Source organism: Vicia villosa, unplaced genomic scaffold (genome assembly GCF_029867415.1).
Source record: "Vicia villosa cultivar HV-30 ecotype Madison, WI unplaced genomic scaffold, Vvil1.0 ctg.002675F_1_1, whole genome shotgun sequence".
NCBI classification, from domain to species: domain Eukaryota; kingdom Viridiplantae; phylum Streptophyta; class Magnoliopsida; order Fabales; family Fabaceae; genus Vicia; species Vicia villosa.
Window position 1 is genome coordinate 287,449 of NW_026705999.1, and position 16,595 is coordinate 304,043.

The window sequence follows — 16,595 nt, forward strand, 5'->3', positions numbered from 1 at the left end:
GTTTGATGTTAGGTTGTTCTTATGGTATGTATGTGCTGTATTGATGTTATAATGATGTATAGGTGTTAGAGAAATGTTTATAAGAGTTTGGGTGGTGGAAATGGTGATTTTTAGGTTTCTACGAAGCTTAGGTCGACCTACACAGAGGTTTGCGTCGACCTGTGCAGCCTAAAAGGCAAAAAACTGTATTTTCTACTAAATGCGTCGACCTATTGGGTCGGCGTGCGCATACCCGAGGGTGGCAGGAGTTCAATGCGTCGACCTATGTTTTCCATGCGTCGACCTACAGCTTTTTCCATTTTTGACAGATTTTGTAACGATCATAACTTTTGATCCGTAGCTCCGATTTTGTCGCCGTTCGAAGCGCTGGAAAGCTAAGGCAATAATCTACACAAAGATTTAATGAAATGATTCATATGATGTAGTCTCATATTATTTTTATTAGGATTTAGTGCTAGAACTAAGTAGGGTTAACATATGAAGTATGTTTATGTTTTCCAAACTTTGAAAAGTCGTATCTTTTAACTTGGGTGTTCGTTTTATGTGTCGTTTGAAACGTTTGGAAGCTATTTCCATGCTCTATATGTTGATGTAGGACGTAGTAGTGGTTGGTTGATTTTCATAAATGGTTTTGTGAACTAGTGCATGATAAATCATGATGTGTTGTGTGAACGTTATCGTATTGATACGAGGTATGTGATTAATTGTCGATAACATGAGATCATGTTCGTATGTGTTATGTATTAATGAATGTTCATTCTTGATATGTGACGATGTTTGGTTGTTTGTTGTTAACATGATGTGTGGCCTTATGGCAAGTAATTATTGTTATGAGAATGATGTATTATCATTGTTGAATTGTTGTTATTACAACTTGTTGTTGATGTATTGATGAAGTTGTGGGCCGATGGCCAATATTAATTTGATGTGATGCAAATATGCGATCATTTATGCCAATGTGGCCAGTATGTTTTGATGGTGAATGTGTGTTGTGTGCTTATTAATGCCTGTGTGGTAATTATGGTGTGATATAATTGGTAACGATGTTATTAATTGGTGATGTATCCTTTTGGATAGAATATAAACGGTATAACGTGAGTATGTGACCGTGTTATATTGTTGATGATGTTGTTGTCATGTAATAGAGTCATATATTTGCACAGCATAACATTTCAATACGTTAATGGCGGAATTCTATTAACAGGTGGCCTGCGGGCATTGGTTATCAGTAGGAGCTTAATGCTCGGTAACGGTATATTAGCTTGAGTGGCAAGAGGTCATCGATGGGAGCTACATGCTCGATGAAAATAGCCTGCGGGCTTCCTGAGTGGAATAAAGTCCCAGCATAATGCTCGGCAAGGGTCATCAGTGGGAGTTACATGCTCGATGACGATAGCCTGCGTGGCTTCCTGAGTGGTATAAAGTCCTAGCATAATGCTCGGCTGGTGTATTTGTCATAATGACAAGGAGGAGTTTACTCCGGATTTGGTACCACATGCATATGCATAGTCGAGTCTCATTCATCATTGTTTGTCTTTATAATTTATGTTATCATTCATGTGTCGCATTACTTATATATTGATTGTGGTTGACTTAGTGGATTACGTTATTGTATGAATCTTGATGATACTTGTTGGCATTACTATATTTATCACGCTTCTTCATTATAAATTATATTCTCACCCTTCTGTTGATTTGATGCTTGAGTGGCATCCTGCAGATTAGCCGCTTTGGGAGTCTTTTGGAAGAGGTAGTTCTCCAGTTGGTCTTGTCGGTTACTCTGATACGTAACACCAGGGAGTCGGGAGTCTATTGTTATTTATTTGTATATGACTCTTTTGAACATGTATATATGATGATGTGTTGATGTGTATTGTAAACATTTTGTTTTGGAAAACTCCTCTTTGAGATGAGAGCTATACGTGTGTGTATATATATATATATATATATATATATATATATATATATATATATATTCATATCTTCCGTGTGTTATGTATCGTTTTATAGGCAGGTGTTGTATGCTTTTGGAATCGCTGATGGCCGTTTGTTTTTTAGGTGTTTGTTTGGTTACTTAGTGTAACATCCTAATTGTGTTGTATGAAATTTTAATACTCTGATATTTTCTTGCTTAAATGCTTTGGGTAGAATTGGGGTGTTACAACCTACACGTCTCATGATTTGATACAGTCCAACGTATCTCAAACTTAATTTCTGCATCTTGAAAGGTCCTTTTAGCCTTAACTTTGGGGTGACCTTCAAGAACACTTGACCCCCCTCTTCAAACTCCAACGGCCGTCTCCGCCATTCCGCATAACTATTTTGGCGTTCTTGAGCTTTCTTCATAAATTCTTGAATCTTCTTAATCTTCTTTATGGTTTCTTGGATTATTTCCCGTCCAAAAATTCCCTTTTCACCGACTTCAGACCAACACAACAGCGATCGACACTTCCTTTCATACAAGCCTTCATATGGAACCATTTTGATACTTGCGTGCTAGCTATTGTTGTAGGGAAATTTTATTATTGGTAAGTGGTCTTTCTAATTCCCTCCATTCTCCAAGACATAAGTCATCGATAGATCCTCGACGGTTTGAATAGTTCGCTTCGTCAGACCATCGGATTGTGGATGATCACCATGCTTAAACTTTATTTTATTCTCATCCTCGCGATGGAAAACTTTACAAAATCTCGAATTGAACTTTGAGTTTCGATATGATACTATATTTGACAGCCCTCCATGCTATTGGACAATCTTCGCTATGAATAACTCTGCAAGGTGGATCACTTTATACGTAGTCTTGACGGGCAAGAAATTGGGTGACTTGGTTAACCTATTGACGATCACCCAAATGGAATCATGTATGTCAAGGGTACGAGGTAAACCCACTATGAAATCCATATAAATTCTATCCCATTTCCATTCATGGATTTCTAAAGGTTGCAACAAGCCATCGTCTTTCGGATGCTCAATCTTTAACTGCTGACATGCCACACACTGAGATACATACATTACGATGTCTTTCTACATACTCGACCACAAAAAACTTTTCTTCAAGTCCTAATACATTTTTGACGAACCAGGGTGAATTGAAAATTCACTCTTATGGGATTCATCCAAAAATCAACCTTCTTAATTCCAAATCATTTGGAATACACATCCTTTAATTAAACAGAAGAACTCCATCAGCAATTCGGATAAAACCAAGAAGACTCTCTCTGGATTGCAACTCATCATCTAGCAATTGCTTCTACCAAATCCTTTCTCTTAGATCACATGTGATACTCAAGTTACTTATTAGTACATCAGTCTGAGTCCACGTGAATTGAAGATCAAGATTTTGAAACTTCTCCATCATTTCATGCTCTAGCATCATCAGTTCTTCCGCATAAATTTCCTTCCAACTTAAAGCACCTTCCACCTTATTAGTCTTCTCAGCCCTCTGATCAAAATCATAACCCTTACGATATTTCATCCATCCTCGTTGTCGCATATTCAATTCTTTCTGGTCGAAGAGATACTTCAAACTCTTGTGATCATTGAACATCTCAAAGTGGACTCCATACTGATAATGTTGCCACACCTTAAGTGCGAAAACGATGGCAGCTAGCTCGAGGTCATGGGTTAGGTAGTTCTCTTCATGTGATTTCAACTGTTGAGATGCATATGTCACGACTTGACCACTTTGCATAAGCACACCACCTATACCCTTCTTTGATGCATCACAGATAACTTTATATGATTTCTTAGGATCATGAATTACTAACACCAGAATATGATCTACTAGGATAATGAATTACTAACACCGGAGTGGTAGTTACCTACTTCAACTCGCAAAAACTCTACTCACAACCTACACTCCAGCGGAATGTAACTTTCTTACGGGAACATCCTAATAGTAAGGCCAATTGAGAAAAATAATGGGATATAATAATTAAAAATCATACTCAAAATTTAGAGAAACTCTAACTCCACCCCTTAGGTCTCTTATGCACCACACGCATTGCAAAAATGCTCCTCAGTTTCCGTAGATATACATCCGGAAGCAACTTTTTAAAAAAAAATTGGTTTTTTCCATAGGTACACCTACGAAAGCGTAAAAAACATAATAACGTTGAGAAAATTTAAATTATTTTAATTCAGTAGATCTTCCGGAGATGTATCTACGGAACGTGTTATAAACAAAATATTCCGTAGATGTATTTACGGAACATTCTGTTACATTTTGATGTTCCATTTTTTTAAACCCTAAACACTAAGGCAATGAAAAATTGTACACCAAAAGAATACATCGTATACATCGCATAAATTGCACTATGATTTGATATTCCATTTTTTAAACCCTAAGACAATGAAAAATAGTACACCAAAAGAATACATCGTATAAATTACACTATAATTTGATGTTCCATTTTGGTTTAAAAAATAAGAATTTAGAATGTTCCGTAGGTACATTTACATAACACTTTTTTTAACACGTTCCATAGATGCATCTTCGAAAAAATTACTAAACTGAAATGATTTACATTTTTCCAACATTCGCTATGCTTTTAACGCTTCCATAGCCTACGGAATAAACCAATTTTTTTATAAAAAGAACAAAGATGTTTTCGAATGTTCATCTATAGAAGCAGTGAACATAATTGAAATTTCGCCAAGTGAATGAGAGAAGGGGACATAATTGAAGTTTTACCAAGTGGATGAGAGAATCAAGAAGTGTAATGAGATATTCTCAAAATTTATTACTAAAGAAGTAATATATTGAGGCAATATGTTTATTTATAGTACAATGACTAGCAAATACAAATAAAGTTAATGTAGTAATGTATAATATGACATTATTACATAAGTTTAACACTAGTATTAATAATGCATATCATGATTATCCTTTGCAAACATTCCTCTTCATAACTGACCAAAATGTGCAGCCTCAACCTTATGTATACAACAATACTGTACATTTTATTACGTGCAACTATTTGGGAGCTAATCTGAGAGGGCAGATAGAGAAAGCAATACAACGAGCAGCCTTTGCCAACATAAACCGCTCTTTTTCATTCAAAGGCCTTTCCATCACCTTTACAACGTTGGCATCCTAGAAAAAAAATAATCAAACAATTAAGTGAATTTGGCATCAAACATGCTGTAAGAAAAAAGAAACTCTCACATAAATAATCTAGCACTCATATCAGTTTATGTATGATAAGATTTTGGAACTCATTAATCATACACTAAACATAATACAAATTTAAACATTTGAAATCATCGTTAATAACATTCAAAATCATGGCTAATTGTATTCTGGAGATACTTAATGAGTTGTGACATTTGGTTATAATCATTAATCATATAATGAACATAATTAATCAAATATTGAAACTATGTAAACCATCTAATTTGTCGTCAAATTTTTGTCTCAACATAACACAACTCCATATGAATGCCACAATCATGAAGAAATTTAGGTTCAAAATACAGATTGCAGAAAGCAAAAGCAAGGAAGTTCAAATTTAAAAGGCCTTCAAAAGGTTGCAGCAGAACAGAGGCTTTATGCAGAAACAGATATATTGAACTATAGAAATATCAAAATGCAAAAACTGATAGTGGACATACTTTTTGCTGGTGCTGAACAGAAGGCCGAACACTGGCAGTTTCACCGATCATAATTATATTGTTAACATTTCCGCTTTCATCCCTTTCAGCAGGTGAAGATGTTGAATGCTTCCATTGTCCATTAACAATAAACTTGTAGTAATACCTGAAGGCAAAGGGTGAGGTCACATTCATGTGATGCAAAAATCTTGAACAAGATGAAGAAATGAAGGTATTTTGTTGATTTGAATTTTTCTCAACAGTCATTTGTATGCTTCTGACAGTAAAAGAGAGGGAAAAAACATAACAAAATGAGTGTTTAGCATAAGAAATTGGCACAATTAATTTTTAGCCAGATTAGGTCCTCAAGCTGAGATCTGAGATGGAAATATAATAGACTTTGAATTCATATAAAAAAATTATGGTAAAAGTAGCACGCATACTTTCCTTGTGGAAGTTTAACTTCTACTTCATGTCTTGATCCACCCCGATGCTTTGCCTTAAGGGGTTCTTTCCAATTTGCGGTGAAGTCTCCAACCAAATTTACATCCTCTCCCTGAAACAATACAAGAAGTTTTTATCTTAGTATGTAGCAACGACACCTCTGAAAATAGGCGTGTACGTGTCGGTATCGGACACTTGCACCGACACTTGTGATTACGTTCAATTTATTCATTTTTTCAAATTATTACCGGTGTCTCCGTGTCAGTGTCGAGGTCAAATTCGGGGTGTCCGTGCTTAATATACATATAAAAGATCAAAAGTAGAAGACGGGACAAAATTAAAGACATATTCATAAGTAATAATTGAAAAGTCCAAGATACAGAGACAACGGCTATAAGTTGAGGACATGTTTACAGGAGCTTCACTATAATGGACACAACTAAAAAATGCAGTGCAACTGCGTTTCACTTAGCGCCTAGGAGAAGCTATGCAACCTCGCTGTTGACTACAGGTATAGTACTTGTATTTTAGCTAATAAAAAATTACTATATGAAAGATAAGAAACTAAATTGAGATGGAAGGCATTGGAAGGTGGATTTGTTTTTTAAAGGAAGATGGAATTTAGCTGCCCAGATATAAAAGACAAAAATGCAGTTGCCTATGAGTTACATTATGGACAAAAATATATCAGACTACCTTAGAATTAAGTATGAAACTATTCAAAGCTGTTTTACACTAAAAAATGAATAGTTAGAATTGTTCATTGATTCAACATAACAAGACAAAATATATTAAAATAGATGAACATTTCTTTGAGATATTGGATGATGAACTGCCCCACCATACAAGTGTTCCTAATCCTCTTCGTGACTTTTTTTAAAATAGCCAGAAACTGCAGCAAAACTATAATTGACGAGCATGTTACCTCGTGACCGTTCCACACAAATGTGACAGCATGTGTGGGAGGACCATCATGTTCGCCCCTTTCAACCATAGCTATAAGATCCCATGTTGCCCATGCAATTGCCGGCCTGCAGTTATGTCTCTATGAAATGCTTTTTCAGGTGAAGAAAAAATTAAGAATGTAAAGACACCTAAATAGATATGACAGGAGGTAACAAAGGAAAGACATGAGCAATACTCTAGATGTCATAATAATTTCTGTAAGAGTTGGGGGTTATCATTTATTATGCTTTCTGTATGAGTTGAAACAATAAATCTTCGAGGGCAGTATAAGTATTTAAAGAACCTTGTTACAAGTTAATTCTAAAATTTCTAGTGTCATAGTGGATATTTATGATACAGCACTAACTCCTAGAAATATGCCACAACACAGTAATTAAAAGTGCTTCATTAAATAAGACATGCACTTATTGTTTGAGCGTGTCACATATCTTAAAGTTTCCTCAAGAATCCTGTAAATATATAAATAGTATGTCGCATATCTTCCTCTCCTTACTCTTTCTATCAGGGGTATCTAGGGCCAGTTTATAGATCTACTTTTGTTTAGAACCATATGGCCTCTCCTTCAAATGTCAATACTCTCTTCCAATATTTTCGAAGACAAGTTTCGAAGTATCTTCCTCTCCTTATAGTGAATACTATGAATATAGGAGTGATCAAATGAAGACTTTCTTTATTTCCCAATATCTTTGGGAGGTTGTAGAAGAAGAATATAGAGAACAAACACAAACAGCGGTTTTGTAAGGGAACCATTTGAAGCAATATCAAGAAATTGTGAAGAAAGATGCACCTGCCTTTAGCTACATTCAACAAGGATTGAACAAAGGCCTTTATTCAAGAATTCTAGGAGTTAACAAAACAAAAGAAGCACGGGATATTTTGTAAAATGAATATAAAGGCAGTTAGAAAGTCATTTCTAAAAAGCTGCAAAACCTTTGTACGGAGTTTGATGACTTGAGATAAAGTATGAAGGCCCTATGAAGTTATTGCGATAATAGATCAGCTCTAAGTATTTCCCTATCCTTTTCAGTTTGGCAAGACAGCACATTGAAATAGACAGACACTTCATCAAGGAAGAATTGACTCACAGATAGAAAACATGTAACAACCACCCACATCCTGTAAGGGCATCAATTGCACATGTGTTAATAAAAGGCTTGTTAAGAGAATGATTCAGAGCCAACTTACTTGAAATTGAGAATTATTGATATTCATTTACTGGCATGGGAGGAGTGTTGTAAATATATAGTAAATATGGAATTATTGGATTCTTTTCTTAGGTTCATTAGTTAGGAGTTTGTCTATATATTTATATTTGTATTAGTACTCAACACAAATAATATTCAGAAACACTTTTCTACACTACCTTTGATACAAACTAACAAGTATTCAAACATTTGGAGAACCCTCCCTTAAAAGCAAGCTATCAAGGGAGAAGAACCAAGTCAATTAAGTACTCCACCGAGACCTACTCGATGTGGAAATTGGACACCCCATAATACCCAAGTCCCTATTAGAAAGACAAAAATACCTTCAGTTTTTTCCTTTTATTTCCATTTCAAGGCTTTTATTATTGATAGACTAAATTCAAAATGATAACTCGCAGACTATTTTACCAGAAATAACACAACCTATCTACAGATTTCACTAGCCAAACTATTGAACTCTTTGATTTTAACAAGTGAAAGTACTTATGAATTGAAAATGACTATAAGAATAGAAGAAACATGTGTAATAATAAAAATAATGGATGTTTCGGAAAGAAAAAAAAAACAGTAACCAATCATCTTCCAGTGAAACTTTTTTGGCTGAGACAGAACGTGTAAGTTGTAACTTATAACCACTCACCTCGGTAGAAAAAATAGATCTTATATTTTCAAACCGCATGGCAAAGTGAACTATCATACAGAGGACTATATAGCATGCTCTCGTGCCATTTTGAACAGAAAATTTAACTTTCAGTCAACATGTGGTAAAAGTGTTTGCAGTTTCGCAATAATAACCTGTCAGGCCTGCAGGTGTGCATCCCAGTGACCCAAGTATAGGCTGCATGAAGGGAAACATCTGTCATCCAATGTAGGTATGCAATCACACAAGCAGGAGATCGATCAAATCCAGAAGTGCAAGTAACAAAAACACGAAGATTCTTTCTTAGCAACCGTAATAAAAGCCCGACACAAAATGGGAGTTTTTTTCTCATGTCATAAGAATCCCCATCCCTGAAAATATAAGGAAAACTGAAATCAAAGAAGAAATCAAAGTTTAAGAGAAAGAAAAATCAGAATAGTCAGAAGTTCTGATACCAACTTCTACAAGACAATATTTGTTTTCACTTCAATTTAGAATAAGTATTTTAAAAGACCAACAAATAAAAGTGCTGAAGCATAATCAAGTCATATTCAACATTAGGAAATTGATTCAAAAAAGGTTGAAAATTAAGACAAAAATACAAGACGAATATATCGCAGAAGTAGACAAAATATCTTATAGATGGATTCTTCTTTTTTTTTTTTAATCAGAAAACTGACATACTTCAAACCCTAGATTACCGTATAGGATAGTTGATAATAAGAATATTATTCCTTTGACAAGAGTCATTGATTGATTTTACATTGATTCCCCAATTTTCAGCTTCAGTTCCACTTTGGAAGTTCAGAACAGCCGTAACTCCCTGTACCATAAATTTCCAACTATAAGGACAGAAAGATGTGATTCTTAAAATGCTTTATATAGAAAGAAAAACATCATAAAAATTACACTGTTCTCTTAGGAATGTTTTCTTAGGAGCTATACAAATATCTGCTCACTAACCACTAAAAACTGTGATACAACTCCAGAATTAAAAATTTCCATGTTACACCATGATGCATCACACCTTTGACTCTAGAACACAATGGCTAAATGCTGTGTATTTCAACAATGTAATGGACTTTAAGGCTTTGTTTTGGAGGGGAAGGGAGGCCTTCGGAAAAAAAAAAATTTAAGAATATAGACAAATTTTTTACATTTATTGAAAAAACGATTTTCTATAGAATGATAAAACAGTGTTTATCATTACTATATTTTTAATTTTTGGAATAATATAACAACATAAATTATATTTTAACAATTTTTCTAAGCCCTCCAAAACCCTACAAACCCTTCCTCCAATACAATTTTTTAGTTCCCTCAAATTAGGGGAATTTTGTGTTATGGCTAAAAACAAAACCCTCCAAACCAAAATCCTTCTATTCTTTTCTTTCTATTTTTCCCTTTTTTCAAAGTCCTCCCCACCCTTTCCCTCCAAACTTCCAAACAAAGCCTAAGAGTATAGGTGTTAACTAAAGTTAGTTCCCTAGTGCAACGCTGACATAAACTAAATAGCAATTAGTGACTACAGTATCATTGATTCAACAACAGAGAAGAAACAAATATATGTTTGTTGTCGGAAACATTCAAGTTTTGTAACTGAAGCTGGTATTAAGTTATTCATTTGCAATAGTCACTGTCAATGCATAAAACTGTGATTTGGCTTGCTTGGAATGAAAGAGACTCGGTTACCTCAACTTTTGACAAGGTTTCCACATCATCGTCTGTTTGTATGCAGGATCCCACAAATATTTGCTCAGTAATCTAAGAATTTTACAAGATAGCAATAATTTATTAAAATTGCAGAAATATTCCAATGACAGAATAAACCGTACCAAAAAAAAGTAACAAACAAATTGAGTGTATCACATTATAAAATACAAAAAACTGCATACCTTACTATATCGCATACCGAGAGAGTGATTGTAGTACATCTCATCCTTAGAACGATCTAGAGCCTTAATATATTCCTCAAGTGGAAAACTTCCGTGAGCCCAATCTCCATCTCCACATGCTTCTTCAGTGAAAACACACGCAAGTTGTATTGTTTGTTCAGTAAAGGAATTTCTTTCACCATGGGTGATAGCATGTTGATTTTGATTGCCCAATAACTTGCTTCCATTTGAATTAAGAAACTTTGAGTTGAACATCGAAAATCCAGAACTCCCACAGCTGTCACCAGAGGATTGTAAATTTGATGCTAATAGTGTCTTGTTCCATGTGACAACAGGAACTCGACCTCTATTATACACTATTTCAAGATCATTCGTCTTATTATGGAGTAGTTGAATGGGAAATGTAGATGCTGGCCTCTCAAGAACCAAGCTAAAAGAACTTGTTTGCTCATTTAGCACTTTCCTGAGGAAACCAAAAGACTGAAAAAAATGAAAACAAAACACTGATGAACAGAATAGATTATGATGATATGATAGTAACTTTGAATCTTTCTACATTATCATACATTTTCCATATGTCATACTAACTAAAGACACAAAATTGCATGTTCTTTGTGACACATTCATAGTAGAAATAACATATTGATATAGGTGAAAAACCACATTCAACTGAAAATAAAATCAGAACACATACTGTGTATCTCCAACGTCTTTAATCTCGACAAGACTATTCTGAGACGAATCACCGGCTTTCTTCAAAGTATCACCCACCATAATTATTCTGGACTTCTCCGCATTACCCTACAATAATAACAGCAACACAAATCACAAAACCGAATATGAAAAATGTTATTGATTGTGCAGTTCATGCAATGAGGTAACTTTACTTAATTACCCCTTTAGCGAGAGAGTGAACGATGATTTTGCCATCGGAGGTAAGAGCGAATCGGATACCTAAAGGCTTGTCAAGAGTGACGAGATACTCATTGAGGTTCATTTTGAATGTGGAGTCAGTAGACATTGCGAAGATCCGGTGGTTTTTTAGGGTTTTGAGATTGAAGCGGAGGAGGTGGTGGTGGTTGTAGAAGATGGAGAGGGAAGTGGGAGAGAAGGAAGAAATGTTGGAGGTGGTGAGTAGTGGAGATGGAGATTGAGATGGAGGAAGGGGATGGAGGTTGAATTGGAGGGAAGACATGGTTGTGTTGTGGAAGAGGAGAGAATGGTTATGATTGGGTTTGTTTTGGTTAGGAGGAAGCGAAAGATGTGAGGTTAGTAGAGGTGGGGTGTGTTGTGATTTTGGAGAATCTAGAAGTTTTGAGGAAGACAATGCATGGGGTCGGAGAAAGAGAAAGGAGTCAACATCAATGGTTTCTTTTTTTGTCGACAGATTTCCATGTGGTTTCTACACCGTAAAAATTTGAAATTGCCTTGTAAGTTATTTCAGATTTTTTAAATATGTTGGAATTACAATATTAGGCCAATTGAAAGAGAAAATATTTGAAAAAAAAAATCAAATAACCAACTTAAAAAAAAAAATTATCCAAAAAATCAACTTTTGAAGAAATTACCTAGATGACCAGGTTTGGGAGGTGCCCTCCACATAGGAGCCACCTCCCATGGCGCCAATATTGCAAATTTTGTTCATATGCGCCACCTGGGGTGGAGCCATAGTGCTTTCCAAAATCTTTAAGCCACCTTAGGTGGCGCCTTAGTGTGTTCTTTTTTTTTTTAACATTTAAAAAAAACTTACTAAATAAATAATAGACGTGCGGGAATAGTGTTTAATGATATAAATACAGAAAAATATTACAAATACAGAAAATATTGGAAAAACATTACAAATACGGGAAAAGTATTACAAATACGGGTAATACGAGAATATTTTAAAATACATTAAAATTATTTTAATCATGACCCTTATGACCGTCAGTTCCGCAAGAAGGCGTTGTTCGGATCCGTTGGGAAGGTGGTCGACGACCCCCTAGCACTTGGTTGTTCTCGTTGTGTTTGGGTAGGTGGGCCTCGGATTAGCCCCTCCATGCGCTCGTTGGACATGTAGTCTTCAATCCTACTATCAAATAGTCGGGTCCCCATGCCCTCAAAGATTGGTCGTGGCGGTGGAGTCGCCTCGTATGGTCGGTAAAACGCAACGCTTGAGTTGCCTTGGAAAAAAGGCATTGTTTGTTGGGGTGTGGTGTAGCCATATTGTTGGTGTTGTGATTGTTGGGAGCTATGGTAAAGTGACGATTGTGTGATCATTGGCTCGTTTGGGTCGTATTCGTCATCTAGGCCCATGTCGGGGTTGGGTTGCCTATTGGAGGGGTCCGCGTCGTGGTGTTGTTGGGTGAAGCCCCATGAGTGATGTTGGATGGGTTACCTAGTGGAGGGGTCTGCGTCGTGGTGTTGTTAGGTGAAGCCCCATGAATGTTGTTGGATAGGTTAATTTTGGTAGGGCGTTGGCGTTGTTTGATACTCTTCACGGTAAGGGTGTTCGAAGGTCTGATGGTGTTGATATTGTGTTTGGTGAGAGCTATGTTGGCTTGGTTGGCTTGGTTGACACTGTTGGCATTGTTAACTCTGTTGGCGTTGTTGGGGTGGTTGTTGGTTGTATTGCTGTTGGCGGGGTCGTGTAAGTAGTAAGGGTCGGACACATACATATCAGGGGTTTTGACTGATCTATACCAATTCACGTAATCTTCAGTTGGATACATCGGGAGTTGGGCAACGGGGAATTGGAGCAGATGGCGGCGACGCTGCTTCCACATGTCACAAAATTCAGGTGCGAATGATCAATAATCTTGGTGGTCCCATTGGTGATTCACTCTTTTCATATGCCAACAACCCAAATCAGAGGGGGGATCCGGGATCGGTTGATGCACGCCAAATTGGAGTCTCACACGGTCAGCATGGTGCATCTCCACAATGTTGAACCTTATGATAGGTGTCACCGCAGTCCAAACTTCTTGGTCACGGTCGTTGGGCTCATGTTCTAGCACCAAGTATGGTCTCCAATTAAACTGCATAGGAAAAATAATATAATATATTATTAAAAAAGAAGATGGTTTGTAATACATATATAGGCATCATAAAAAGTTTGGTGGTTATACATCTTGAGCTCGGAGGTGATCCAATAGTTGCAGATACAATATTATATTCCCCCTCGGATTCCTGCTGTAATTCAACCGAGGACCACAAAACCTAAAACAAAAAAAAAGAGCAAACATGTTATTTCAATTTTTTTTCTAAAAGAGAGTTAGCAAATTGAAAAAGACTTACCTTGTTGCATAAAAGAACGTGTAGTTGTCCCTGCTTGCAGGGGATAGTGTTGGAATTCTCCACCAACCCCATACTTGTAGGAGGAACGTACATCCATAGAATGTTCAAGTGTCGGCGTATGCGTTCTTACAAAGAAATTGATATAACATGGCCAAAACGGCAGACCCCCAACTATACTTTCTATTGCTGATGATATCAAATAGACTTAAATAAAAAAGTTGATAGTGTTACCTGTCGACTCTGGGAATAAGAGGTTACCAAACATTAACATGATATAAACCTTGGTTTTAAGGAAAATTCGCTCTTCGGTAGAGTTGTTGTCCAAGTTGAGTTCACCATAATAATCTCTAAGGAAGATAGATTGATACCCTAGCCTCTTGAACCTTGAACCGTTACAATCAGATCTTTTCCCAACACCTTCTCACATAGTTCATTTGCATGTTGAACACTTCCATTAACAGCCTTCCCATCAATGGGCAAACCAAGCAACATATAGACATCCTCCAGAGTTATTGTACACTCACCTGTAGAAAAATGAAACGTGTGGGTTTCAGGCCTCCATCGCTCTTCTAACGCAAGTATGAATTTTCGATAGATGATGTTGTTGTCAATTTTGATGACATGTTCGAAGCCACATGCTTGTAGATACGGAACAATCCTCTCGTCATGTTCAACATAGGTGTGAGAACGACGACGGAATCGCTGATCCTAAAAAGCACGTATAAATAGATTAATATGGAGATCATATAAGTATAGATGTTTAGAAGAAAATAAGTATGAACTTTCAAATGTCTCCAGGTTCGCCCTAGTTCCTCTGTGTTTTTCACCCAAGGTTAGAAGTTGGGCCATTTGCAAGAACTCTGAAACTTGATGCGAAATTGAAAAATATAAGTGTTTGTGAAGATGATAGATGAAATGTTAGTGAAAAATGAGTTTTCTATCAGAGTATTTATAGAGGGTATGGTTGATGATGATGTCTATTGTATGACAACCAAGTGGCGATCATGCATGTGATACATATATTAAAGTAATAAAATAGGGTTCTCATGCATTCAGATGTATAAATTTATAAAATAGGGGTCACATGCAATACACTAGGCGTGCATGCATACAGTGTTTTGTGCAGGGCTAAGTGTAGTTTGCAGAATAGACTAGGCGCATGCATAAAGTTATAAATAGGGATGCATGCGTGTCAGGATAGTCTGCATGGTGCAGGTGTAGGGTCGCACGCATGTATGATAGACTCCATGTTGCAGGTAGGTCACATGCATGCATAAGAATAGGCCAAATTAGGATTTTCGCGTGGGGACCACCTTTTCTACATATGTGCCACCCCATGTGGCGCCATAGAACAAAAATTAGGGTAAAATGGTCTTATGCGCCACCCCAGGTGACGCCTACCTGTTAGCCAATTGAACTAATGCGCCACCCCAGGTGGCGCCTACTTGTAGTCTTTTTTTCTCTAATAGGGTTTGCTCTTTGAATGCGTACTCAGTATGACCAAAAATAATTAGTATGACCGAAAATAACTCAGTATGGTTGTGTCTGGTCAAGTCGACGGTGCAACAATATCATGCATACCTCAAATCAACTGTACACGCTGTGTCTGTTCAAGTCGACTGTGCAACAATGCCATGCATACCTCAAATCAACTATACACGTCTGTGACACATCTCATCAAATACATTACGCATGTGAGTGTACAGTAACCAGATTACATATAAAATTTTTTAGGGTTCACCAATTGTTCGTCTACATAAAGGAAGCCACTAATGTGAAAAATTACACATCTCATTACACACTCTACAATGGCCTCTCCACAATACATTATTAACGCTCATGTTTTTGGCGATACCTATGTCAACGAAGAAGTTGGTTTTCTGTTTAAAAACACTGAGGTTACACGGTTTTCTTTAAAAAGAAAAGCAAATTTCAGTTACTTCAAACAGAGATTAGAGACGAAGCTTGCACTTGGTGATGTATTCCAAAAATTTTACCAATATTGATTTCTTTGTGGGAACAACCCGGTCAAGTTTATTCAAGTTGAGGTCAAAGATGATGAAGACCTGCAGAATATGTTTGCCAATCATGAGTATTCTGGTTACGAGTACATAGAGCTGTATGTTACTCTACCATAAGTTCAACCCTCGTAATTGGTGGAGTCACAAGTCATTGATTCATTGGTCGACGAGTAAGCAGAGGTCGACGTCGTAGGTGAAGAAGAAGAAGCACCGGAAATAGAAGTTGATCACTTGGTCAGCGAGGAAAGTGGAGACGAATAGGACGTTGTTGTACCACCAGATCAAGTGCATATGCCTCCACCGCACATGAGGAACTTGAACTTAGATGGGGATGAACCATCGTCTGGTATTTTCTATGATCCATACACTCAAACAAATGCACGGTTAAAAGAAGGAGACAAATTTCGTTAAAAGGAGGAATGTATCATGGCCGTAAAAAGATTTCATATGGCAAACAATGTTGATTTTAAAGTTGATCGCGCCAACGTTGAGAGGTACAAAATTAAGTGTAGAAACCCTGATTGTGGATTCAGGTTGGCTGCATCATATAGGAAAA

At 36.6% G+C, this 16,595-nt stretch overlaps 1 protein-coding gene across 1 annotated transcript; it reads right to left on the reverse strand.

The window, feature by feature from the left end:
• Positions 1-4,719: 4,719 nt before the first annotated feature.
• On the reverse strand, positions 4,720-12,116 carry LOC131639508 (phosphoglucan phosphatase LSF1, chloroplastic-like). The gene is made up of 10 exons (XM_058909999.1): positions 11,638-12,116; positions 11,437-11,543; positions 10,743-11,205; positions 10,540-10,611; positions 9,549-9,670; positions 9,003-9,218; positions 6,962-7,067; positions 6,036-6,148; positions 5,614-5,758; positions 4,720-5,095 (listed from the first exon to the last, which is right to left on the reverse strand). The coding sequence occupies exons 1-10, from the start codon at positions 11,935-11,937 to the stop codon at positions 4,976-4,978; spliced, it is 1,764 nt and encodes a 587-aa protein (XP_058765982.1). The 5' UTR covers positions 11,938-12,116; the 3' UTR covers positions 4,720-4,975.
• Between the last annotated feature and the right edge of the window lie 4,479 nt (positions 12,117-16,595).